The 27935-nt window shown below is 41.2% G+C and overlaps 1 protein-coding gene across 1 annotated transcript; it reads left to right on the plus strand.

Annotated features, from left to right (window-relative positions):
- The first annotated feature begins 71 nt into the window (after nt 1-71).
- Nucleotides 72-27842, plus strand: chgb.S (chromogranin B S homeolog). Its single transcript, XM_018265071.2, has 5 exons — nt 72-354; nt 14259-14305; nt 22460-22553; nt 25093-26759; nt 27421-27842. The coding sequence occupies exons 1-5, from the start codon at nt 294-296 to the stop codon at nt 27502-27504; spliced, it is 1953 nt and encodes a 650-aa protein (XP_018120560.1). The 5' UTR covers nt 72-293; the 3' UTR covers nt 27505-27842.
- The last annotated feature ends 93 nt before the right edge of the window (nt 27843-27935 follow it).

Here is a 27935-nt window from a genome sequence, read left to right on the forward strand (position 1 = left end):
GCGGCGTTGCCACAGGAATAGACAGTTTGGGGGGGGGGGTCGCGGTGACGCACGTTCCTGGAAGGCGATGGGGGGGCCGCTCTGCCTCCTGCTGAAAATGCCGCCGCCGCCTCCCACTCCCGCACCTTCTCTTTAAATAGAGCCGAGACACGAGCTGAGCCACTGACATCGCTGCTTCTGCCCAGAAACACTGTCGCCCTGTATCGCTCGCGTGAAAACGCCCGGCAACAACGGGCACACGCCCAGACTTCTCTCTCCTTTATTAAGTGACAAGAAAGGGATCGGGGGTCGCTATGACAATGTCTCCCTCAATTCTGCTGCTGCTGCTGAGTCTCCTGCTGGGCACGTTGGAAGGTAAGTGGCACTGCCCAATACACAGACTCTCTCACTCACTAGCGGAGCGCCGGGAGCAGCAGTTCCGGGATAGTCGGTGTTTCAGCACCAAGGTCAGCGCCAGGGCTCCAGGGCTGCGCGGGTTGATCGCACCTTCTGGCGTTTCAGCACCAAGGACAGCGCCGCACTCTTGCCGGATAGGAAACAGGTGGCCAACATGGCAGTGCCCTGATCCTGCTTCCCTTTACTTACACACTGCAAAGTTGCTGTGAACTCTAACACCCAGATTCCTTTCAGCTGACAAGGACAGTGTCCTAATACTGCACTGCTGCTTGGCACCCCTATTTGACATTAAGCAGAATGCACTGGCTTTCCCCCTGCCTAGCACCATAGTTAAGCCCCTGCCTGGCACCATAGATAGAGTTCTTTTGGGTTGGGTATCCCCCTGCCTAGCACCATATATAGAGATGTTTTGGGTTGGGTATATGCCTGCCTAGCACCATAGATAGAGCTGTTTTGGGTTGGGTATATGCCTGCCTAGCATCATAGATAGAGTTCTTTTGGGTTGAGTATATGCCTACCTGGCACCATAGATAGAGTTCTTTTGGTTGGGTATTCCCCCTGCCTAGCTCCATAGATAGAGTTGTTTTGGGTTGGATATCCTCTGCCCAGCACCATAGATAAGCCAACTGCCTAACACCATAGATTGAATTGTTTTGTGGGTGGATATCCCCCTGCCTGGCACCATATATAATCCCCCTGCCTGACACCATAGATAGAGCTGTTGTGGGTTGAATATCCGCTGCCCAGCACCACAGATAATCCCTCTGCCAAGCACCATAGATAGAGTTGTTTTGGGTGGATATCCCCCTGTCTGCCACCGTAGATAGAGTTGTTTTGGGTTGGGTATCCCCTGCTTAGCACAATAGACATTGCCCTTGCCTGGCACCATAGATAGAGCTGTTTTGGGTTGTATATCCGCTGCCCAGAACCACAGATAAGCCCCCTGCCTAGCACCATAGATAGAGCTGTTTTGGGTTGGATTTCCACTGCCAACCACCGCAGATAAGCCCCCTGCCTAGCACCAGAGATAGAGTTGTTTTGGGGTGGATATCCCCCTTCCTGGCACCATAGATAATCCCCCTGCCTGGCACTATAGATAGAGTTGTTTTGGGGTGGATATCCCCCTTCCTGGCACCATAGATATTGCCCCTGCCTGGCACCATGAAAGTGCCGACTACTGAGCTGGCAGTTTTTTTTTATCACTGCGGGTGGCACAACCCTAATGGACTGACTTCTATTCAGTTGATATGGTTAATGTAGGTTTTGGGCTGAGAAATGATGTTCACCCTAGTTTGAGGGAAGTTATGGAATAGCCTTTAACTAACCAAAGTCTAGTAACATTACTATTTCTAGTTGTGTTATGTTGCCTCGTGTGCCAAAGGGCAGAGTTGTCCATCCAGCCGCTCTGCAAACCATTTCTCTATATGAACATTGGAAATAAGAACCTGACAGCGCTGGCTCATGTTCCTCAGCTCTATATGGATTTGCACTGCTGGTTTTGCAGCAGCCGATCATAAAAAATTCAGCAGGAGCCCATTTTCTGACACTTTGCTGAGTGTCGGGCTCAGTGGAGGGGGGCAACTGTTGCTCGTGACACAAAGCACTGTAACGTGGGTTTAAGTGATATATTTGTGCCGACAAATATCATAAATCAGATAAAGGGTTTGACTTCCTCACTCGTATATTTATAGAATAAAAAATGTCCAAATCTAGAACTGACTTCCATTAGCAGCTGCTGGAATTCACATTGTATCAATAGCTTGATGCTCCGCCTGTTACATATTCAGTTCAACAATTTCTGTGTAATGACCAGGGATCAGTTGGAACCAATGGATTTACTTGCACAATACAAAAGTCGTTTCATTTGCCTGTTGTGTTAAGGTACATGTTGTTACAGTATATACAGTTCATGTTGTTCTATATCTTTTGATTATAGAATGGTGCCCCCATCAGTTGCTCTGTTTGGTAGCTCATTTGCCCATCGCGTTTAACCTCCAGCCTGCCATAATGTCATGTGATGCCAATGTGTTGAGTTATTTATGGTACAAACCTGCAGCCAGGGGTGAAACTGCAGAGGAAGCAGACGCAGCAGCTGCAAAGAGGTATAGGGGGCCCCACCAGATCCTAATTAATGAAAAACATATATTGGTAAAACAAGACAACCTCTGGAAATGTTGGGGGCCTTAACATTAATTTGCCGTGGGGCCCCGTAAAATCTAGCTGCACAACTGCCTGCAGCCTCTATTCAATATGCCAGTATATGGCCACACGTCAGCGGCACTTATTGCCGAACCTTGTGTATGTGTTGGAGCATCTCAACATTCTGTATTTGTGAGCTCAACATTCTGTCCTTTGCCATCACTGTAAATCATCCCAAATAAAATACTGTCCAAAAGCATGCAGAAATATACACACAAACACACACAGATACACTTACACACTAACCTCTGAGCACACAAACACACACGTTCACCCACACATCTACAGGGACACAATTGGCTGCTGACTTTCTCCCTGCGCCAAACAGATTTTGTATTTAGCCTTTTCCACAGTTGCACCTAAATGTTTGTAAAAAAATCTAATTAGGGGTCAGTGTTGGACTGGGAACCACCGGAGCACCTGAGATCAAGGGCCCCTGTCACTGATGTAAATAGATGGGACCCAAAACATTAGTAAGTTATCCTATTGTAGCAAGATGTGCATGAATTAGTGTCCCCTACACTCCTCCCCCCCCCCTGCAACCACAGGGTCTGCTTCCTCTGTAATTACACCCCTGATCCTTCCCTCCACTGACAAAATCTCTCCAGCCTGACCCCCGATAACTTTGCCCCCCATGCCATGCACATAACATCTGCCCCACCCCTGGGTGCCCAAACCTTCCTGGTGGTTGCACAGCAGGTCTCACCGTGGTTTCTCCTGGTTTAGTGGTGGACCAGTCTGTTAGGGGCCCAACGCATAGATCTGAATTTACTGATCTGGATGCTCTGGTTTTTGTGTGTGCCCAACGTAACCCTCACTAACACTGGCACTGTCTGCACCTCTACTATTTTACCTGAAAATCATTCTCAATGATTTAATGTGGCTCTCTTCTCAATATGAAGTCAGGGCTCTGTGCCCCCGGAGTAAATGCCGTAATATATAATTTCATGATTCAACAGTGAGATTTGTCTGTTCTTCACACACTTACACAAGTGCAGATACAATCAGTACAAAGTGAGGTGGGCACAGTTGTTCTACACATTGTGTCTAATGTACCTAATAATATGGTGTTTGTGCAGTTTCTTTCTCAGAAATACATTCTTAGTATTTCTAAATACTTAGAAATACTAAGAATGTACTATAAGAATGTACTATATGGAACAATATCATGAACACACACATAGACACAGTCACACTTATTTGTTGAACTTAAAAGTCTAATGAGTGGAGATCAGAATACACGAGAGGAAAAGTGCTACATATAGAATATTCTGTATATAAAAACAATGCTTGTGGGTGGCTGATTTTTTGGGCGATGAGGGTGGGAGTCAACACCTTAAAATATTTAATCAAAAACCCGATAGACTTTACTGAGAATTTGTTGTAGTGGGGAGATAATTGAGCTATTTGTAAAGAGTTTTAGCTTTCAACTATTTCTCTCTATCATTTGTTATTGACTGTATGACTTTGTATTTATGGTTCTGTGTGTCTGTGTGAGTGTCTGTGTGTGTCTGTAAGTGTGTGGGTGTGTGTGTGTTTGTCTATCTGCTGCTGCTGGACTGTCAGGTACCCCCCGTTGACTGGATGTAGATTTCTTTTAAAAAAAGCACTAAAAAAAGCACTAATTAAGGTTGTTACCTTTGAATGTTGGTTTTATTATTGAAAATTAAAAATGAAAAACTAAAAATCAATTATTTTAACAGTTATACTATGTGTAACCAGCAGGGGTCACCATGCCCTTAGGTATAAAAAGTGTCTATGGTGGTTGTGATTTATGCCTATGATTAAGGGATTGTATCCCGAAACGCGTAGGGCCTTTTGATCCCTATTTTTAGCTTGCAATAAAGTACCTTTTCTTCTTCAAGTGGAGTGCCGTCCATTTCCTTTGGCATAGTTTGTATCAAGCGGTGGGGACGCTGCGGACCGAGCACCCCTGAAGAAGGATAGGAGCTGTTACAGGAGGGGAGGCTGAGCGGTCTCCTAGGAGCCGCAGTAGATTTCTTTTACCCTAACTCTCCGTCTTTCCCCCACACATCAGTGAGATTGTTCATACAACGGCAGAATGGAAATGGCTTTGCCGGGTTCAATTGTGAAAGAGAATTCCAAGGGGAAAGTAGAGACGTCACTATTAGAATTACATGATTTTATACCAGGAACCTTCATACTGAGACTCTAGAAGTGTTGCTGAACTACAAACTCACCATCTGCCAATGAGACAATCTATTACTATTATGATTAGTTTGGAGAGCTCAGCCCTCTTGGAATAGACCTGTGTAGATCTCAGGTGCTAATACCGGAAGACCCTCACCTGCTTATGCAAAAAAATGTCTACTTGACTATTACTTGACACAAGAGCTGCAAAGGAACTAGAAGAAGACGCCAATATAACGGCTTTCTGAATGTTTATTGATGCAAGGAAAGCAGATCTGCATGTTCAACAGATGTGAGGAAGCCATAAGTTTGGAATAGATTGTTAGCTCATCTGCCCACCAATATGTTGGGCCAAACTGGGATGAGCAGATCTGTGACCATTGGACCAATGATTGGACCATACTGGAGGCCTAGGGAAATTGTCAGGATAGGATCACATTAATGTACTAGTGCAGTGCTTGTCCAATGGCATTTGTTTTTGGGCAGGTCAGGCTTTAGGGGTGTGTTCTAGTCCCGGATGTGGGTTTAGAATGAATGTTTCTGGCAACTGGCAATGGCAACTCAAGTGCAGGAGGAACACCTGCCCCCCCCAAACAAACTGCAGCAAATATCTTACAGCTGCTTTGGTGGGCCCCAAGGGGGGTGCAGCCCCCACATCCCTGGCAGTTAAACCACTGGCTGTCCCTTTCTGTTTAAACACAAATTTGGTTCTAAAGGTTACTGGGCAACTGTGTAAAGTGTATACTGAAGGCTATTCATACAGTGCATGGTGACTGCGGTTTGTTCCACAACTCTTACATTATATACAGCAGAACCCCACTTTTACTTTTCCGTTCTCTATCATCTATCTATCTATCTATCTATCTATCTATCTATCTATCTATCTATCTATCTATCATCAGTCTCTCTCTCTCTCTCTCTCTCTCTCTCTCTCTCTATCTATCTATCTATCTATCTATCTATCTATCTATCATCTATCATCTATATATCTATCTATTATTTATCTATCATCTATCTGTCTGTCTGTCATTTATATAATCTTTCTGTGTTTCAGTCACATTGTGTGTCCTTTTATACTGTATAATTAGAATTTATCACATAGTGGTTTGTGCCAGTATATAGATGCCTTGGATCCTCCGTATATACAAACCCTGTAACCTTCTGTAGGTTATATATAACAGCTGATTACTCTCTGTAACTTAAGTTTTGGTGCCACTAAACTTTCTACTATAAGAAGTGTCCCATTGTGTTGATTAAAAAATAAATTGATTTGTTTGTGAATTTCTTTTCCCTTCTGGGGACAATTTCAATGATGATTTTTGAACTCACTTAGGGCTAGTCCACACGGGGAGATAGCGACGCGTTTGCGGTCGCGGCGACAAAGCGCCGCGACAGTCGCCGCGACCGGCGCAGGCGACAGTTTTGTATGGGCGCCTATGTAAAAACGCCTGTGCTAACCACACGAGGCGATGCGCTTTTCAACAGTCGCCTGAAAATGCCTCGCCAGGCTTTTTCAGGCGACTGTTGAAAAGCGCATCGCCTCGTGTGGTTAGCACAGGCGTTTTTACATAGGCGCCCATACAAAACTGTCGCCTGCGCCGGTCGCGGCGACTGTCGCGGCGCTTTGTCACCGCGACCACAAACGCGTCGCTATCTCCCCATGTGGAATAGCCCTTAAATGAATTCAATGAGTGCACAAATAAAAGATTTTATTTATGCTGATTTTTTCCTCAGCTCCCAGTTTTTGTTTGTATCTTTAGCCGAATCCATTCTTGGTGTTTATCGCTGCAGCGGAGGAGTCTACTGAAAGCAGCATAAGAGATAATGAGAGATAATGAGAGAATGATATTGCCATCAATATATTTTCTTTCATTGAGTTTCATGAGTTCTATATATGTATATCTGTATATGTATATCTGTATATGTATATCTGTATATGTATATCTGTATATGTTGCCAGTTAGACTTGGGAAGCGACAGTTGAGATCAGGTCAGTGGATTCCCATCTTTGTGTTGTTGACAGGAGGAGGTTGGTGGAGGTCTTTGCACAGTGGAGGAGTAGAATGGCACATATTATTATTTTTGGGCAATAGAGAGCCTGGGAGTAACTGCGCCCTCATGTATGTTTCCCATAAGGAGAGAGGGCTCTCTCAATCCATCTCCATCCCTAAATGAGCTGTAATGTTCCAGTTTCTTTGTTACATCTTTATAAAGATATATGGAGAGAGGTTTAGAGTTCGTGACAGTCCCCAATGAGGGAGAGGTAATATTAATGAGGGATATGCAACATGGAGCCCTCCGGTTGTCATTAAATTCCCAACATCCCACGAGAACCAATGTCACCCCACAAAAATTCTGTGTTGCCCTTCTGTGACATGTAATAAAGGAATTTGCATAGTAACATAGTTAGCTTTGCTCCATCTGGTAACCCTTGGCAACCAGTCATTTATTAGTTTCCAGTGCTCCAACTGCATTAAATAGCTCCAACCTAACTGCTGATTGGTTGCTATGGGTTACTGGACTGAGCAGCTTTGAGTTGCTAAGCCTGTTTTATCATTAAAGCTGCCCCCTGACCTATGTAACTAATGTACATGAGTGTGTTACTGTGTGTGTTACTGTGTGTGTGTGTTACTGTGTGTGTGTGTTACTGGGTGTGTGTTACTGGGTGGTACTGTGTGTGTGTGTTATTGTGTTTGTGTTACTGTGTGTGTGTTACTGTGTGTGTGTTATTGTGTTTGTGTTACTGTGTGTTACTGTGTGTGTGTTATTGTGTTTGTGTTACTGTGTGTGTGTTACTGTGTGTTACTGGGTGTGTGTTACTGTGTGTTACTGTGTGTGTGTTATTGTGTTTGTGTTACTGGGTGTGTATTACTGTGTGCAACTGTCTGATGTTCGTGTATTGATGCTGCCGTATACTCTGTGCCTTTCTGCCATTTGCCTTGGTGGCCCTTTAATGCCCAGAATGGATTAATAATTAAAGTATTTAATGCAGAATTGAAAGGACAGGTGCAGTGAAAATGAGGGAGATTTGGAGCAGAACTACAACTCACTGTTTGTATGAAACACATATTTCCAGCCAATATCCCCAGACACTTGTTGGACTACAACAGATCTGCCCTGGGACAGTTTGGAGAAGAGAAACACCATGTTGTGTTTTATAAGGGAAAGAGCCCCCCCCCCCCCAGTTGGAGGTACTAATGCAGTTGCTGGGCTGTTATTATTACAGATTAGAGAAGCCTGGTTGTAAGTAAACTCTAGTTCAGCAATAAACAGCCTTTCAGATCACCCTTAGGTCTGTAGTCTGGTGATCTGTACTGATACTGATTCCCACAGTAGAGATGTACCAGCACCAGTACATTGAACTGAAATGTAAAATATCTTTATTTAATAAACATGCAGCTCTTTCCCTTATCTCTTTCCGGCATTTGGAGCATCTTATTTACCCCTTCACAAAATGATTAATTGCATGTGATATTGTGACTTGAGGATTGTGAGGAGTAAGAATTCAAGGCAGGTAGACAGATAGATAGATAGATAGACAGACAGACAGACAGACAGATAGATAGATAGATAGATAGATAGATAGATAAACACAGAGAGAGACAAATATATATATAGAGAGAGATTTGATAGGCAGATAGACAAATAGGTAGATAGATAGATAGATAGACAAACACAGACGGATAGATAGATAGATATAGATAGATATAGACAGATATAGACAGATAGATAGATAGATGATAGAATGAGTATTATAGGGGTGCATTTTATGAGTGACCCCTCATTGTTTCTTTAACACTGTCCCTTTAAAGGGTGATGCTGAGGTCCTTCAAGGATATGGTCTAGAAAACGGCCACTCTCGGGGGGGTCAAGGTCTGGATTTGGGAACACTCTGCAGAGCGACGCTTTACTGTACAAAAGATATTATAGTGGGATGATTTATTCTGTAATTAGCAGAACCAATTACAAACGAGAGAATAAAAAATAAATTTTTGAAAAAGGCAAAATATTTCCATCGCGTTTCTCCTTTTCCACATCTGAAAGGAAAGATCTGGGAGCCTCCCGCTGTTATTTGCTTGTTATTTGTACAGCGGGGGAGAGGAATAAGCAGCACAAGCCCATGGCACTTTTATAGCTTTCCTGTATTTGCAATAAAATGACTCCCCCCCCCTCCCAGTAACAGGTGTTTCTAAATCTCCTGAAAATGAATCTTTTTCACCGTCTGACTTCCTTTCATTAATTCTAATTGAAGAGGCAAATCCTTCCTGATGAGCAGAACTGGGAGAGGTTCCCATTCTCACTCCTATGACTGGTTGCTCCAGATTAAAAGCTTTGCCGTGTCATTACTGATTGCTGCCCTTTCCCCCCACATTCCGTGTTTAGATGCGCTGACCTGGGCCCACTGGGAGTTTTCCTGGTATCCCGTTGGGCCAGTCTGACACTGGGTGGGGGGAAGCTGTGGCAGCCCCGGTGGGTCCAGACACCCCAGTCCGACACTTTTTTGCAGTGATTATGGAAAATGCTTCCTGCAGCCCTGAGTATTAGTGATATGCGGGCTGGCCCGAAACCCTCGGAACCTGAGCCAGCTCCTGCACAAAATCTTTGGCTCCGGGTTTAGCTCTTTTCCTGCTCTTCCCACCCACGACCTTGCACTGTCGGCTTCCAGTGTCTGAATTTATAGCCCCCGCCTGCCCCTTTTGTGATGTCACTGCAGGGTGGGTCTGTAGATAGAGGAGGAACTGCGGCCAGGTGCATGTTGGGAGGGGCGGTTTAGAGTCGGGTGCAGGTCAAGAATATCTCAGCCGCATACCTCCCAACATTTTGGAAATAAAAGGAGGGACAAAAAAGTTGGTGTGCACAGTGCGGTGAATTTTTTGACCATGCCCATTTTTGTGACCACACCCCCTAATTACCATGTTCATTTTACAAAATTTGGCAGGTTATGAAAACTGAAGTGAAATCTGTTTCTCAAAAGAGCGAAAATATTTTTTCATATTTCATTTTGAAATCTGACATGGGGCTAGACATATTGTTAGTTTCCCAGCTGCCCCCAGTCATGTGACTTGTGCTCTGATAAACTTCAGTCACTCTTTATTGCTGTACTGCAAGTTGGAATGATATCACACCCCTCCCTTTCCCCCCCCCCCAGCAGCCAAACAACAGAACAATGGGGAAGTATCCAGATAGAAGCTCCCTTACACAAGATAACAGCTGCCTGGTAGATCTAAGAACAACGCTCAATAGTAAAATCCAGGTCCCACTGAGACACATTCGGTTACATTGATTAGGAGTAACAACAGCCTGCCAGAAAGCAGTTCCATCCTAAATTGCTGGCTCTTTCTGAAAGCACATGACCAGGCAAAATGACCTGAGATGGCGCCTACACACCAATATTACAAATTAAAAAAAAAACACTTGTTGGTTCAGGAATTCAATTTTGTATTGTACAGTGAATTATTTGTAGTGTAAAAAGTGTAATTTAGAAATAAAAACTATCATGACAGAATCCCTTTAAACTAAATCTAAAATATATAATTTAATATTTGATGCACATTCTTTCACATTTTCTATTTGAGCAAATTGCAGTGAAAAAAACACTGAGCCTGAATATTCAAATGTACAGTTTATCAATTGAAAAAAAAACAAAACATTTGTAATATTCAAATGAATAAATTCAGCAGCAAAATGTTCAACATTCAGTTAATTCTTGAGTTTTTTTGTTTTTTTTTTAACAGGGGAATGTGTTGAAAAGAACTGATTTTCATTGTGTTCAACGTCTCTTCCATGAATTAACATGATCATGTTTCTGATTGGAATTGAATTTAATCTGTTTTTTTATCAGATTGAATTTAAAAATGTATAAATTTGCCTCTAACAATCTGTATAATAATTTCCATAATCTGGAGCATTCCGGCACACTAATATATTAGTCATTACAACATAAGGGCTCATTTACATCCAGGCCGAACCACGACCGATTTTTTCGAGGGTGTTCGTTAATATTGTTTTCCGAACAAGGTCAAAATGAAAGAGGAAATGGATAGGATTTTGCCAATAAATATATATTTCTTCCACTTAAACAGACAGATTCCTACTGAGACAGAACCTGAAATCTAAAAATAAGACAAGGAGGGTCAAATGGAACTCGTGTCTGTGCCCCCTGCCTCCTCTCTGGCTCAGTTTGTATCATACACAGCAGCCAGACAACAGAACTCTGTGTAGCGCCACAATAAATGAAATTGCAAGCTCCTGTGTGCCTAGACAGGCACTACATTAGGAAAGGGAGACTCTATATTATTCTAAATTATATTATAAGCACTGGCCTTAGCACAAGAGCTGTTTGCACATTCAGCAGCACAAAAACAAACAGCCCAACATTAGGGGTTGTAATGGGACACGTGAGGGTCTATAAATCCCACTCGCTGCTACATAAATAATAAGAGGTATTGCAGATTTTACTAAACAGTTTGTACTATTGGTTCAATGATGAAAGGTTCCAGAACGAGGGTATAATAACAGCGCGTGGGTTGGACCTGAAGGCTGGCGGCACGATGACATTATGATCATCGCTAATTAAATCTCGGTGACTAAGCTCCACTATTGTGACAGATGTTATTTTCTGCTCTCTGTACTCTCTGTAATTATCACCAGGTCACTTCTCCTGCCCAGATTTAGTAGAGTTCTCATGTGCCAGCCTTACACTCATATCACTGACATCTCTCAGCGGCAAAAGAAAATGTTTATATTTGTGGGATAATTGGGAAAAAAAAGAGAAATTCTGTAAATATTATTTGCTTGATAAGCCTGAAACATGAATATAGAGACCCCTTGTCAGCAGGGTTGGAATTAGGGGGAGGCAGAAGAGGCATCTTCCTAGGGCTCAATGATGGGGGGGGGGGGTGCTGGGCAGGTACCTGTTAAAGGGTCTTCTGTCTACCCCTTGTCCATGTTTGCTCCTCTCTGCCACTTTCCTTTCCCCTGCATCACTCTCTACTCCCTCCCTCCTTTGCCCTCCCCTCTGCTGCTTCCCTCCCTACCCTGCACTCCCCCCTGCCACTCACTCCCCTCCCTCCCCTCTGCTGCTCTCTCCCCTGCTCTCCCCTCCCCTCCTCTGTCACTCACTCCCCCTTCCCTGCCTTCTGCTCTCTCTCCCCTCTTCCACTGACTCCCCTCTACTGCTCCCCTCCCTACCCTTCCCCCCCTCTGCTGCTCACTCCCCTCTGCCACTCTCTCCCCTTCGCCGCTTTCTCCCCTCCCTCCCCTCTGACACTCCCTACCCTGCCCTCTACTCTGCTCTTTCTCCCCTCTGCTGCTCACTCCACTGCCATTCCCTCCCTTGTTACATCCCATACGCACACAGATGGGGGGTCGGTTGCTTGGGGAACATGATGGCCGTCCAGGTTGCCTAGGGCTCCTGGTCAGCTTGGCCTGGCCCTGCTTGTCAGAGACTTATGTCCTTTTTCTTAACACTGTGAAATGAAAAATGTATATATATTTTACTTTATTTACTTATTCTGCATGAAGAGCATTTTGTTGGCCCTGTTAGAGGAGAATTAAAGTGTAACAAAAAGCAGCCTAAAAATACTGCACATTTGTTTTTGAAACTCTGTACCAGTCTATGGCAAGCCCTTTCAGCAGTTCCTCTGTTCCTCCAAAGATGCCCCCAGTTTTCTCTCCCCCCCATCTTCTTTTCTGCTGATTCACTGCGCATGCTCTGGGCTGCTGTCACTTACCTGAGCTTAGGGACCTACTCACAATATACCATATAGAGAGCATGGGGGGCTCCTGTGTACAACTTAGAAAGCCTGAATCATTACTTTTATAGATATTCTGAAGATTTTAGCTGGAGCATTAAGTTCAATAAATAAAATAAGGCATTTCTAGCGACATTTGTTATTAGGGTTTAATTCTCCTTTAATATCTAATTATAAGTAATTGGAATAATGGAGAGATAATGCTATTATTGATATAATAACTAAATGATAAAAACAATTATAGCTATATAAATGCTTGGGCCAGGTTGGTGTCAGGACAACTGGAACTGTAGTACAGAGCTCAGAGACTGCATAGCAGGAAGTGTATTGAACTTATACCAGCTTAATCAACTGGGAAAAGAGTGCTTTGATGATGATAAGGGTTAAATGTGTTTAAGCTGATGAATGTTTGTATAGCACAGAAGGGAAACTAGATGCTAAATATTGAACAGAGAGAATGAAAGACTGGATTTGTTAAACAATGATTTTGGCAGAGGATGATATTTCCAGCTTAACAAATTGAGTTTTTTTTTAACTAAAAGCAGAAAAAATAGGTTGATGTGGGAGAGGCAATGGATACCTGAAGTACAGGCTGAAAGAGCATTGGCTCAGAGACAAGTGGGAAAGTAGGAAAAGCCATGAAAGGCTATTGGGGGAATTATTAGAATGTTGCATTTCTCAGGAAACCATTATTATAAGTTATCCCCAATTTGATACAAACTTCTTTGAACATTATTTTGTATCAACTGCATTAAATGTAACATTCCATCTTGTAAAGTTTGTGTTTAGAGCTTGTACTTCTCAGTGCTCCCCTGGAATGAATGAACTAGAATGAGAGAGAGAAAGAGAGAAAAGGGGAAGAAAAACAAAAATAAAAATTTAGTGTTTGGTCAAACCATTTCACTGACAGACCTAATGGAGGGGGCAAAATTTCCAGGGACAGAATAAAAGGAGGGAAATAATAATAATAGTATACTAGAAATGGTTTTTAATGGATTAAAGACAAGAGTGAAAGAGTTCCTGAAATGGGAAATAATAAAGGGAGAATTTGCTGAAATGGAAGAGATGATCAGTTGGGATGTGAAGACCTGGCAGAGAAGTCTCCCAAAGCAAATAATGAAACTCCTCAGCAATCTGTCAGATATGATTGACCGGAATTGAAAGAGGTCAGTGGGATCAGGGGCTGAAAATGGAAAATAGCAAGAGATGCCGAGCTGAGCACGGAGATTACAGATACAATTTGATTTAGACAATCATCTGACCTTGAATTTTGGCTCAGAGAAACACACGCACTGACATTATTAAGGGTTTGCTGAAGGTCAGTGATAATACAGGGAGGAGTGGAAACAAGGGAAAACACAACCGATAAATTCTTGGCCTCCATCTATTGGGGCATCACTTCCAGGAAGACATTAAATATATTGAATATGCAGATTGCTACCCGCCACGGATGCTACGTTTCATCTGAGGTGTTACACTCATGGCTCAATACAGTGTACTTCTATTTCTCATTTCATTCTTAAAATTCCATTCTGATTCATTTATTATTATGAAACTGCTCATTATTTTTTGGATAGGTTTCTCTTCCATGATTTTTGCCAAAAACAGATTACTGACAATGCTGCATAATGCAGTAATGTATACTATTGCAAGGAAACAAATATGGCAGCTGTTATTCCAATGTATATGTCCCATACATAGAGAATAAATGTTCATTCTGCCCATAGAGTAACTTTGTGTTTCCTTTTGCCCACACAGTGTGTGCCGCGGCGCCTCTGGATAAAGGAGAACATCCTGAAGAGATGGTACGTTGTCACCTTCATTATCATCGTTGTCACATCATCTTTCTCTCGTAGCCGCTGGTCCTGTTTAGAACTTCAAAATATTGATTTCAGTTTACTGTGGTAATTGGGTTTTTGTCTCCTCGTTCTGCAAAGGATTTCATTCCGGTTCATTGGGAAGAAGTGGATTATTTTACTGCAAAACACGGCAGCAGATACACGGCCTCTCCTACGTGCTTGTCTGAATGTGCAGAGTTAATGAACTTCTCTCACCCCTTTCCAGTTTTGATTCTTTATTCTTCTCTGCTCAGGTTTTAAACTGTTTCAGGGGAGATTCATTTTCTAGCAGGTTTATTTGTTTTGTCCATTTGGTGAATTCAGGGTCGAACTGGGTAAAACCCCAGTGGGCACCACTGACCCAGACCCAATCCCTACCTGTAAGTTCTGTCACTAACCCACTGCATTTCTCTCCCCCTATCACAGCAAAGTGATGGGGTGTTGGATGAGCAGGCAGAAGGGGCCCCTAGGTATGGGGGACCCTGAGGCAGCAACCTTGGTGGTCCTCGGACACCCAGTTCAACACTGGATGAACACCGGATGAATTACCAATATTGGCCCAATATAAGTCTGGGCTACTTCTGGCGTCTATCCTTTTTTCAGAGTGATAGCCTGCAAAAGTCCTTAAAAATTTTTTGGGTAACAGGTTTCCCCCTACATTTTCTAACACATGGAACATAAACTATACAGTGGGCTCATGTGTAGGACATTGAACGCTAGCGCATCTTTGCTTTGATTGCCGAAGTAACAGCATTCAACGCCCTGGACGCAACTTCAGATTTTAGTAAATGAGCGAATTTTCGCCTGGTGAAGTGTAACGATGGATGCGAAGCCGTCGATGGCAAATTTTCACTGCTTAGAAAATTTACCCCTTAGATGGGTGTCCTTGGGTGCTATCGATCTGCTAATGGCACCCCCCCCTATTCCCCAGTGGTGCACTGGGACATAGAAGCTCTCATTATCCAGAATACTGGCAACACTATGAGCCCCCAAAGTAGTGTTGGAAATTCACCCGAAAGCTTTAAAGGGCATGTAAAGGCAAAAAAATAATACCCAATTTTTACTTTCTTTAATGAAAAAGAAACCTATCTCCAATATACTTTAATTAAAAAATGTGTACCATTTTTATAGGAGACCTGACTGTATGCAGTGAAATTCTCCCTTCATTTACTGCTGTGGATAGGAATTGTCAGATGGTCCCTAACTGCTGAGCAGGGAAACAATCATACTTATGAACAGCAGGGGGAGCCCCCGCCTTACTTCCCAGCCATGCAGAACTCAAGCAGCTTTGTTTATGATGATCCCTAAGCAGCTCAGACCACACTGAGCATGTGCACAGTCTTGGTCTTGCAAAGATGTCTAACAAAGTTACAAGATGGTGACCCCCTGTAGCCAACTTTGAAAGCATAAATTATTTGTTTGATTAGGCTTGTGGTGCAGTAAGTTCATGTTTATATTTAGTATACAAAATACAGCATTTCTAGCCTTATTCTATTTTAGACTTTACATGCCCTTTAATGATATTTAATCTCAAAACGCAACTGTCACGGTGCAATAGTAACCTCCCTTGTTACAGCTCAATTACAAAAAACAGTTTGTTTAATGGACGTTCCTGGACTGATAAATTGTACAGACCCCATAGCTAAAGGGGGCCCAGGACTATTTGGGGTCCTGACAGTTTTAGCATTACTGTGTGCCTCTTCTTTGCAGAGGTTCTGGGGTGGAGTATAAAAAGATTTGCCTTTCAGGTCAGTTTGAGCTCCTAACATCTTTGCACCCACCCCCCAGGTAGTTTGCACCTTGTGTGCATTTGTATGCAATGAGACTGAAGTGGTGCAAAAAATGTGCATGGGCATGGGTGCTTTTGTCAGTGCCATGCACTTCAGCTTTGTGCATATTGTAACAAGTGCTGAGAACTCACACCCAGCCATTGGCCTCATCTTTATACAGCTCTATAATACAGGGCTTACGCCTCTTCCTGGCTCCTAAAAGCTGAGATTGGCAATAACTCACTTTAGCTCATAATTACTTGATTAGGCTCCTTTCAAATTAATTATGGAAATGTTATATATATATATATATATATATATATATATATATATATTGGTCAAAAATATATTCTGAACCGTTATATTGCCAAAATGCTAGGGGTGTACGTTGGTTGGGGTATATGGATAATCTTTAAACCATATCAAGGTAAATATCAGTTCTTGATGAATATATAAAGTGTTTTTATACACAAGAGCTTCTTGCTACTAGAGGTACTGCTCGGCTGTTTGATTGGTTGCTATAGGTTACAAGACCTAGGAAAACAGTACAGTACAGTAGCTGAGTGACTGGTTTTGAGTCTATTAAAGGAACCGCAACCATATTTAAGGTTTACATCTAATATCACTTTTCTTTTGGTTCAGTTGCCTTGCAAGTAAAACCCCAATCATAATGGTTTCATGAGCTGGTTATTATAATGATTGTTTTATTTATTGTTTTATTCCAGCAGGACACCCAGAACAAAACCTTTCCTATAGGTGAAAAGAGAAATGACCATCATTGTAGATTGAATATAAGGCTCATAACTAGTGTTATCAACCTGCTCCCATCCCTAGAAATCCTTCTGCCTCTAACTCTATGGCATATAAATGGCATGGGGGGGGGGAGGAGCACTTTTTGGAAACCATGTGATGAATTTTTGCAGTCTATGTGCAATGTAAGGTATCACAAAACCCAGAACTTACACCAAGGTCCCGGTCACAGCTTACTCTTCTGCCTATAACATCTGTCTTTGGCTTCGGGAGGAGCCCTCCGCTACTTGAATGCCGCCAGGTCATAAAGTAAGAGGACCAGGGAGCGAGTTTTGGGCAGGCAAGGGAACCCTAACGTGTACAGGTAGAACAAGCTGGGTCAGTACCAATCAGACGTGTGGTATGAAATCAGGAACAGCGTAGTCAAAGTCACAGGCTGAGGTCAATACCAATCAGTAGCGCAGTACAAAATCCTAATTCGAAGTAACAGGCAGGGGTCGGTACAGGCAGTGCAATATCAGAAGTCAATGACAGGCAAGGGTGAGGAACAAAGATCAGAACTATAAAAGTCTCCCCAGGAACTATGAAAATAGACCCTTGTTAGGCAATGTGAAAAGGTACCGGGTACCTTTAAATCAGGGGTGTCCAAACTTTTTGCAACGAGGGCCAGATAAGGTGAGGTGAAAATGTGTGGGGCCGACCATTCAGCCTCATGTTCTTTGAACCATTAGGTATGAAAATCCAATTTACAGAAATATCCCTTATCTGGAAACCTCCTGTTACAGAGCATACTTTATAGCAGGTCCCATACCTGTATTCTGAATGCACTGTAGCACTTTGCAACTTTTTTGTAAATTAAGCTGCCCATAGACGCAAAGATTAACGTGCGATAGACAGTACTGCTCATTGACCGACTTCTGGCTTGGGCTGGCCAGTTGTGTGCCAATTTTTATCCGGGTCTGCCCTTGAATGGGCGAATCCTTGTTTAAGGCTGTGGGCCAGTCTAAAATTGAAAACGGGCCGCAATTGGGCCGGAGTTTGGACACGCCTGCTTTAAATATTTGAAATTCATGCCAAGCGCAATGGCGTTGCTTCTGGGTAAAAATCCGGTGGCGTAAGCATCATTCGCAAATTGCGAGCGCCAGACCAGACACAGAGCACAGAAGAGAAGGTGATGGACATCCCCGCAGTGAGTGCAGTAGGCGCCCCCCACTAGACCACCAGGTTCTCTCACACTTAGTTTTTGGTTCTGCATCAAGGAAACAAAAGCACTAAACAGAGCAGGGAGGATAAACAAGACCAGGGCTGGAGCCACAAGGAAGAAGCAACTCAAACAAGGCATAAGAAAGTCTCTTGAACAAGGAAAGATCATTGAATGGGAAATGGAACCAAGAGCCAACTGGAGAAACGGTGTTGCATTGTGTGATATTTTAGAGACTGAAATGTGCATCAGGTTTGGCCTGACATTGGAGATCATGTTCCTCAGTGTTCCTTATGTTTCGATTCCCAAGCACCGGCATCAGACAATGTTTGTACATAATTGTCTTGTTGGTGCAGAGAACATCAACGGTAATACAGGTATAGAATCTATTAAGCTTGGAGCCTGGGGATTTCTGGATGAGAGGTCGTCTTTCCATCATTTGGATCTCCATAACTTAAGTCTGCTAAAAACTAACTAAAACATTAAGGGGATGATTTATCAAGGTTGGAATTTGAATTTTTGCCACAATTCAAAAAATTTTTGCAAAAAAACTCAAATTCAAGCTATATTTTCAAAAACTCAAATGTCTGGTATATTTTAAGCAAAAAAAACACTGCCCGAGATAAAATTCAAGCCATTTTTAAAATTTGAGCTTTTCAGTTTTAATTTGAGTTTTTAAGTTTGTAAACACACAAATTTGAGTTTTTTAAGCTTAACTCAAAACATTCAAGGTATTTGATTTTCTTCACAACTGAAGTTAATCAAGTTTTTTAAAATCTGATTTTTTCATAAATAAGCAAACAGTTTTTTTAAAATTTGTATGTTTATTCGAAACAAACCTCACAAATTCGTTTTCTGATAAATAAGCCTATATATGAACCCAATAGGATCATTTTGCCACCTAGTTACCATCAAGTACAAGGTTCTGTCTTATAATTGCAGAAAAAAGGAAATCATTTTGAAGAATTATACTCATTTGCTTTAAATGATATAATTTTATTAATATAATTCATTATCGGTTATCTGGAAACCCGTCCAAAGCTCCAAATTATGGGAAGGCCAGATGGCCTGAATAACCATAGACCTATTATAATCAAATAATTCACATTTTTTAAAAGTACTTCCTTTCTCTGTATAATAATAAAACAGTAGGTTGTACTTGATCCCAACTTATTGGAAGCAGAACCAGCCTACTGGTGTTTACTGTTTTCATGATTTTCTAGTAGACTTAAGGTATCAAGATCTAAATTACAGAAAGACCCCTTATCCAGAAACCCCCGGTTTCCAAGCATTTTGTTTAACAGGTCCCATACCTGTATTTGCTTAATTCTGAGCTTTCTGGATAACAGGTACAGTATCTAATTAGGAGAGAACAAATCTGTACAGTAGAACCCCCTATTTTATGTTTTTTAGGGAACGGAAAATCAGGGAAATGCATTATATATTGGTGGGACCACAAAAAAGGTGAAAGCATAAAATCAAGGGAGATAAAATTGAGGTTCCAATGTTTGTGGTTTCCTTTTCTGAGTGTGGTCCCACTGCTCTGATGTTTGATTCCATCTGCACCATCTCCTACTTCTGACTTGAGATGAGACGCAAATGTATTTTTCTGATTGGATTCTCTATGAATCATGGAAAGGGAAGATCTATGGGCAATTTCTTGAGCGGATTAGCATTAATTTGCACCATGATCTGTGATGAACTAAACCGGTTTATACAATTCTGATTGGAATTGAGGTTAATAATCTCCAGGGACAATCGATGGACAATCACAGCATTATGTTTGGTGGATACAGTGGGATGGTTGGTTATTAGTAGTGCTTTAAATCAAGATTATGGGTCAGAATGAATCCTGAGCAATGATCACATTACTGTATTGTATCCAAATCATATTCAAGCCCAGCATGAAGAATGGCAATGTTAATTAATAGCACAGAAGGATGGAAGGAAGCGGCTGGAAACAGAAGGGCTCCTGGAAATGAAACCAGTTGAGATGACGGAGACAACATTGTGCCCTTTCCATCTTCAGTAGACAAAAAGATCTGTTTTCTGGAAAGGTTCGGAATATGACAAGTCATTGGCAGTGAAACATAGAAAGGGTTTTGTTTTTCATTGCAGGTTCTGAATATTATGTAATTCCTTTTCATTTCTCCCTGTGCATTTGGTTGTTATTAATGTTGACTTGAAACATTTAAAGGCAACACACCAAATTGTGATACTGCTGCAATAAGACATTGAGCAAGTACTGTATAAAAGTTGGTTTGTATTAAAAGTTTGTATTACTTCCCTTTGTTGTAGGCTTGGAATAACTTTACACTGAGCTAGTATGGGACACTTTATAAGGGCTACATGACAAATGTTAATGTTTTAGAGCAAAGGCTCTACTGGGTCCTTCACCATAGTATCAGCAACGGAGACAGTAATTGGTTTTCTCTAGGGAATGTCTTAATCTTGCCATACTCATAAAGATCCACCTCTTTGGCGAGGTCCCCAAACAAGTGTATCTTGGACACAAACATTTGACATCCCTGGTGGGGCCTATATATGTATATACAGTTGTGTTCAGAATAATAGCAGTGTGTTTAAGTGAATAAAGCTCCAAATCCTTATAATAGGTTTTATTTCCATCCAGGAAAATGCATTGGGAACACTGCTCATTCTATTCCAAATCAAACCAGGAAGAAAAATGGATGAAATGTGTTATTCCTTTAGAGAAAGTGAAGAAAAGGGAATATTAGGCAGTAATCCCTGTATTCTTCTTTCCCAACTCATTGACTGTATCAAGTGAAAGATGTTTCAAACTGTTCCTTTAAAGGAAGGAACTAATATTGAGTTGTATAAGCAGTGTTTCTGTGCTGCACATCTGTGTTGTATGGACTCCACCAATTTACAACAACCTGTTCCACAATTATTCTGCATTTCTTGCTTTTGCCCCAGGTCACCCATTCCCCCACACACAAGTTTTCTATTGGATTGGGGGATTGGGCCACTCCATAACTTCAATCTTGTTGGTGTGGAACCAAGATGTTGCTCAGTTACTGGTGTGTTTGGGCTCATTGTCTTGTTGAAACTCCCATTTCAAGGGCATTTCCTCTTGGGCAAAAGGCAACATGACCTCTTCAAGTATCTGGATTGAAACTGATACATGATCCCTGGTATAAAGGGATAAATAGGCCCAACACCATAGTATGAGAAACATCCCCATATCATGATGCTTGTGCCACCGACTTCAATCTGTACTGTGGTTTCATTTCAATGTTTGGGGGTTGTCTGACAAACTCTCTGCGGCCCCAACACCCAAATGTTGCATCATTTCTCTTTAGGCCAGTCAATGTGTTCCTTGGCAAATTGTAAGCTCTTTAGCACATCTTCTTTTCAACAATAGGACTTTGCGGGGGCTTCTTTCCAATAGCTTGGCTTCACATAGGTGCCTTCTAATTATAACAGTATCACAGGTAACTTTACTCCTTCTTTCATCTTCCTGGAGCTGATCATTGGCTTTGCCATTTTGGATATTCTTCTATCCATTCCAATGGTCGTTTTCCCTTTTCTTCCACGGCTTTCAGATTTTGGTGACATTTGAAAGCATTTGAGCTCATTTTAGCTGCACTTCTTTCTAGGTCTTCCCCTCTCCAATCGGCTTTTTAGTCAGCCAGCTGTTCTGAACAATGTGTGGAAGGAGCCATTTGAGTGAGAGTTTCAGAGAGAAATACACTATAACCAGGAGCACAACATTTGCTCCTTCCTTCCTTAAATAAGGACTGGAATTGACTTCTGTTTATTCACAGAATGAATGAGCTCACTAATTGAACCCCACACTGTTATTATTTGGAACAATGAATGAGTCAATGACACAGAATCAGCAGCATGGCATGACTGTTGGGTCTGTTGGGTTTCTATTACTGGTATGGGATCCATTATCTGGAAACCGCTTATCCAGAAAGTTCCGAATTACGAAAAGGCCATCTCCCATAGACTCCATTATAATAAAATAATACAAATTTTTAAAAATGATTTCCCTTTTCTCTGTAATAATAAAACAGTAACTTGTACTTGATGCCAACTAAGATATAATTAATCCTTATTAAACCAGCCTATTGGGTTTATTTAATGTTTAAATGATTTTCTAGTAGACTTAAGGTGTGAAGATCCAAATTACGGACAGATATGTTAGGTTCCGAGCATTCTGGATAATAGGTCCTATACCGGTACTCTACTACATCTACTAGTAAATTATTTGCAATATGGAAATAGAATTTCTACCAAAATCAGTGATTGATCCAGTAAGTGATGTTGCACTATTATTCTGAACACACTGTATACTGTCATCAATTTAAGGGACTGCTAAATACAATGTTATATAGGTCCATAAAGTGAGCTTATACCTCTTGTTTCTTACAGGTAACACGGTGTATAGTGGAAGTGCTCTCCAATGCTTTGGCAAAACCTAATGCGCCGCCAATCGACCCAGAATGCAGAGAAATCCTAAAGAAAAGTAAGCTTACAGTATACTTGCAAACGATAGCTCTTGCGGATCTTTACTCATATGGTGGGTTCAGTTATGATGCATGAGTACCAATAAGGAGACTGTCCTGAAGCATTCGTTTAGTGTATAAGAGTCGTTAAGGTTGGCCTTCGCTGTTGCTTGTGTATCACATGGCACATAGTACTTTTTTAAAAGGAGAACATAGTTACATTTAACAGTTTCATTTGGCTTGGGAAAAGATGAAAGTCCATCAAGTTCAACCCCTCCAAATGAAACCCAGCGTTCATACATACACTCATATAAACTATATCTATACCCCTAATAACTATAGAGTTTAGTATCACAATAGCCTTTTATATTATGTCTGTCCAAGAAATCATCCAAGCCATTCTTAAAGGCATTAACTGAATCAGCATCACAACATCACCCGGCAGTGCATTCCACAACCTCACTGTCCTGACTGTGAAGAACCCCCTACGTTGCTTCAAATGAAAGTTCTTTTCTTCTAGTCTGAAGGGGAGGCCTCTGGTACGGTGATCCACTTTATGGGTAAAAAGGTCCCCTCTCAAGCATCTACCCTCATAATTTAAGCCTTCCATCCCCTTAACCACAAGAAAGTGTGTTGAGTCTGTCCATATAGATGACCAGGCAGAATAAGTGAATACAACAGAGAGTCATGCTATTGATGAAACATGCTAAAATTATATTTAGGACTTATTTTTTAATATATAACAATAGTGTCACACAGGCAGAGGCAAGCTTCTTTCTCTATTCTCTTCTATAGCAACAAATTCTAATGGCTAATTGCTATCTGTGCCTCACATATGATGCAACTGGAAGCACCGGTTGAAGTGCTAAAAGGACTAGGAACAAGTGGATTTTGCATCGGGGTCTAGCGCAGCAATTTTGTGGCCCTACTTGCAGCTAGTCCTTCGTAAATGGGCCCTAAAATTTCAAAAAAGAAAGTTGACCACTGTTTTCAAAGCATTCTGCCACAATTCCTGTATAGAATAGGGAGGATTCAGTAAAACTTCAATGTTTTTAAGTCAGTGTAACTCCACCTGAAGAACAGGCACTAATATTAAAGGGTAAGTCCACCTTGGCATTAACTATTAGTATAGGTGGACTAATGTTTCAAGATATTATTCATTTTTATTCTGTGTGTTTTTGGAATGATTTAATATTTTGGTTTCCAGCTGTCCAGTTGGGAAAGAAAATCTAGGCTTGGGCTTAATGTACTTTTTGGTTGTTGGGACTCAATGACCACTGGCAACTGAGAAGCATTGCAAAATTTAAATCAAAGAAAATCACATCATTCAAAAACCTATTACAGGTATGGGACCTGTTATTCAGAATGCTCGGGACCTGGGGTTTTCAGGATAATGGATCTCTCCGTAATTTGGCTCTTCATACCTTAAGTCTACTAGAAAATCATTTAAACATTAAATAAACCCAATAGGCTGGTTTTGCCTCCATTAAAGAATAATTATATCTTAGTTTGGATCAGGTACGAGGTACGGTTTTATTATTAAAGAGAAAAAGGAAATCATTTTCAAAAATTTGGATTATTTGATTATAACAGAGTCTATGGGAGATGGCCTTTCTGTAATGCGGAGCTTTCTGGATAATGGGTTTCCGGATAATGGATCCCATACCTGTACTACATCTATTTCTAGATTGTACTATAAGTGCAGAGTTAATAGTTGAACTGAACCATTCATACCTTGTCAGAAGGATAAATTCCCACTCAGAAAAGTCTTTGCCTTTGCAATTTCTCTCTTATTCTCCAATGGAATCAGATTTCGTAGCATCGAAAGCCCCACAGGATCTTTAACTGACTCCAGACTCTCCTTAGTTACCGTGACGCCTGCGTTGCCATTTCACCTTCATTAGAGCATTTGAGCTATGATTTATGTTACGTGTGCCTACAATTGCTTTACGTTGGAGCATCAATCATTCATGGAGGCCAGATAATGAAATGGTTTTTACATAGAGCGTTAATACTTTTCAGATTCCGAGGCGATGCATTTTAATCTAATGATGGATGGAGCATCAGTCATAAAAATGATTCATGAAGCTTCAGCCCTGAAATAAGACATAATCTGGAAATAAAAATCTCATATGCCTGAGAGAACTCTAACAACTAAGAGATAATGAAAAATAAGTGGGGTTATTAACGCGTACAGATACAGTATGTGTATAGCTTGCCCTTTACAGAGCAGTAGGGTAGAAATATCAGTGCCATTATTTACTGTCATAGCAATAATGTACAACATTAACACCTCTGTGCCCTCATTATGTGTAGCGCCTATACAAGGAATTGGTTTGTTTATAGGAAGTCTGTTCTAGGGGGTTTGCTATGCTTGGAGATCTAATGATATAGTTATCAGACACAAGAACAGATGTATCAGCAGCAGAGGGTCTGGCTAAGCAAGCAAGAACTTGAAAACATGGTTAGATGAATATAGTGGGTTTGACTGTAGCATGGAGCATTATTAGCGGAGGAGAAAATGCCTTGAGTCTAACATCTTAAGCATTTCTTCCTCAGGCAGCAGACACAATCAGGATGAACAAGAGAATGATTTGAAGCAATATGAAACCAGAAACCTGAAGAATGCGGCCAGTACTGATGGTCACCATCATAAAATCAGTGAAGAAGCCAAACCAGAAAACCATGAAACCAAAGTTCCAGAGGAAGAAGAGAAATGGCACCACACAGAGAGCGAAAGCCAAGAAGAAAATGAGAAAAGAGAGACCAAGCATATTAAAGACAATGAAGAAGACACGGGACATTCCAAAGAAAGAGACTTTGCAGATGAGGAAGTAGAACCAATACATCACAAAGAGCATATTCAAAGTGAAGAAGTAAGTAAGGAAGATAGAGAACAAGCTGAAACTTCACATGAAAAAAGGCACGATATTACGGATGAGAGGGTCCTTGAAGCAGCCAAAAGTTTAGAAGAGGCTTCTGAGGAAGATGCAAGAAATTTAGAGGACATTATGAAGAGGCATCACGACAATTGGAGAGAACACGTTACACAACCCGTGAAACATCATCTGAGCCATTCTTATGAAGCATCCAAAGAATCAGATGAAAGTGAAAATGAAGAAGAGAGAAGATACAAGCAAAATCATGGCATGTTTGGACAAAGATTTCTTGGTTATGAGGAAAAGAGGAGTCATCATGCAAATCAAATAGATTCCAGTGAACGAACTGAGGGTGAAGAGAAAAAGCATAGCGCTCTAAATGCTTTCGAGGATCTCATAAGAAAGAATCATTATGACACAAAAGGCCACAATGGCATTCAGAGTTCAGAAGAGTCAAAGGAGAAGATTCAGCTGCACAGAGGAAGTGAAGAGGTAAGAGAACAAAGTTATGACAGTGAAGAAAACAATAAAGAATTTAAAAGACATCACAATACAGTAGAGGAAAGGCATCATGAGGAAAAAAAGCGATGGCCAATACAACAAAGTGAGGAAGACAAATTAAATTATGAGCATAGTCAAGAGGACAGTGAAGAAAGTGAGGAAGATATTGAGAAGCGACATGCCAAAGACAGGAAACTAAAGGAAGAACTCATTGAGAAACTGAGGCAACATCTGCTAGATGGTTCAGATGAACAACAATATAACCATGAAAGAAAACCAGAAGACAAGAAACGTTATGTGAGCGAAGCAATGGGTGAAATAAAAAGAAACTACCCAGAGCAAGAGGATAAAAAAACCCACTATGGCCATCATTATGGCAACAATAAAAATGACTTTGAGGAGTCAAATTACTTTGACAATGAAAAGTACAAAAGACACCACCCTGAATATGAGAAAAGAATAAACCATTATGGCTTCCCAGATGAGATGAAATGGAAAAACAGGTTTTATGATAAGGAGGATGACCATACTTACGACAGCGAGGAAGAAAACAAGAGCGACTTGCAAAACAAAAATGTCTTTCCAGAGTTCAGTGACTATGACTGGTGGGGGAAAAAGCAGCTACTGGAGGGTATGAATCATGGATATGCTGAGAAAAGGAATTCTCCCAAAATGCACAAGTTTGACATGAAGAGACAGTATGGCAGAATGGACGAGCTTGCCCAACTACTCAATTACAAGAAGAAGTCTGTTGAGTTTCCAGACTTTTATGACTCGGAAGAGATAAAGAAGAGGCACATTAATGACAGAGGAAGTCTTGGTCAGAGGCCCCTAACAGAACAAGAGGTAGATAGTATTAACTTAACAAAAAAGTAGATTCATCTCAACTGCTCTTAGTATATGTTTCCCTGCAGTATTGCACTTTCAAGCAACATATACTGTATATATATATATATATGCACAGCAGCTGAAGTGCTTACAACTTATGAGCAAAGATTTTGACTTTAATTAATGTTTGCTAATAAAACGTAACTATAACAAGAAACATGGCCAAAGGTTTTACATACTGAGGGTACTTTGAGACCTTTTATCCCTTCTCATTCTCACCATGTTGGTTCCTTTGTTTGCTGCTCTCCCTCTTAGGAAATACAAATATATCAAATATTTCTAAATTATAGGAAAACCTCAATAACTTGAGCTACTGCAACTCCTGTCCTAAATTATACTTGTTCTTGCCATGACTATGATGTCTGGAGAGAAACAAGTTCTGGGATACAGCAATTTTACACGTTCATATTTATTTGCTTCCCGAAATCCATAACCTCATGAGGCTTCTTAAACAGAGAAGGGGAGACTATGTAATGCAATATATATAGGGAATAGTATAGTGTATATATAGGGAATAGTGGGAGTTCCACTGAGGAACATGGCCAAAGGCTGAGCACATTGAAGGTATTTTGACTCTTTATTTATTCTTTTTATAATTATTAATGTTACTGTTTTGCAGGAAAAGGAACTAGAAAATCTGGCAATTATGGACATGGAGCTGCAAAAGATAGCGGAGAAGCTGAGCAACAGCCGACAAGGCTGAGCTAAAAAAAAAAAAAAAAAGGACTCTCTGCAATCCCTGTAGCCGGAAGCTGTTCTGTAGTTCAGAAACATACCCAGATTTTTTTCCTCACTGCCTCTTTAAACGGAAACCCCCTCACTTAGTCGATACATACAGAGTCAAATTCACTGTCCACCACGGTTATGTTACTGTTTGGGAAAGTGTTTGGAGTATACTACAAATATCAAGTGAGCATGAAATATAGCATTTATTCATATATGTTCCAGAGACATTTTAATGCTTGTGGATATTTTTGTGGTATTGTACGTTAATACATTTATTGTTAAAGATTTGAAATAATAAAAAGCAAATAAATCTTGGCCAATATAGTTCTGTGTTTTATTCAGGTCGGTAGACTAAGACCCCAGGCATAAGTGCAGGATTGCGCCCCTTAGACCCTGGGTGGAAGTGCT

This window comes from Xenopus laevis, chromosome 5S (assembly GCF_017654675.1).
Source record: "Xenopus laevis strain J_2021 chromosome 5S, Xenopus_laevis_v10.1, whole genome shotgun sequence".
NCBI classification, from domain to species: Eukaryota; Metazoa; Chordata; class Amphibia; order Anura; family Pipidae; genus Xenopus; species Xenopus laevis.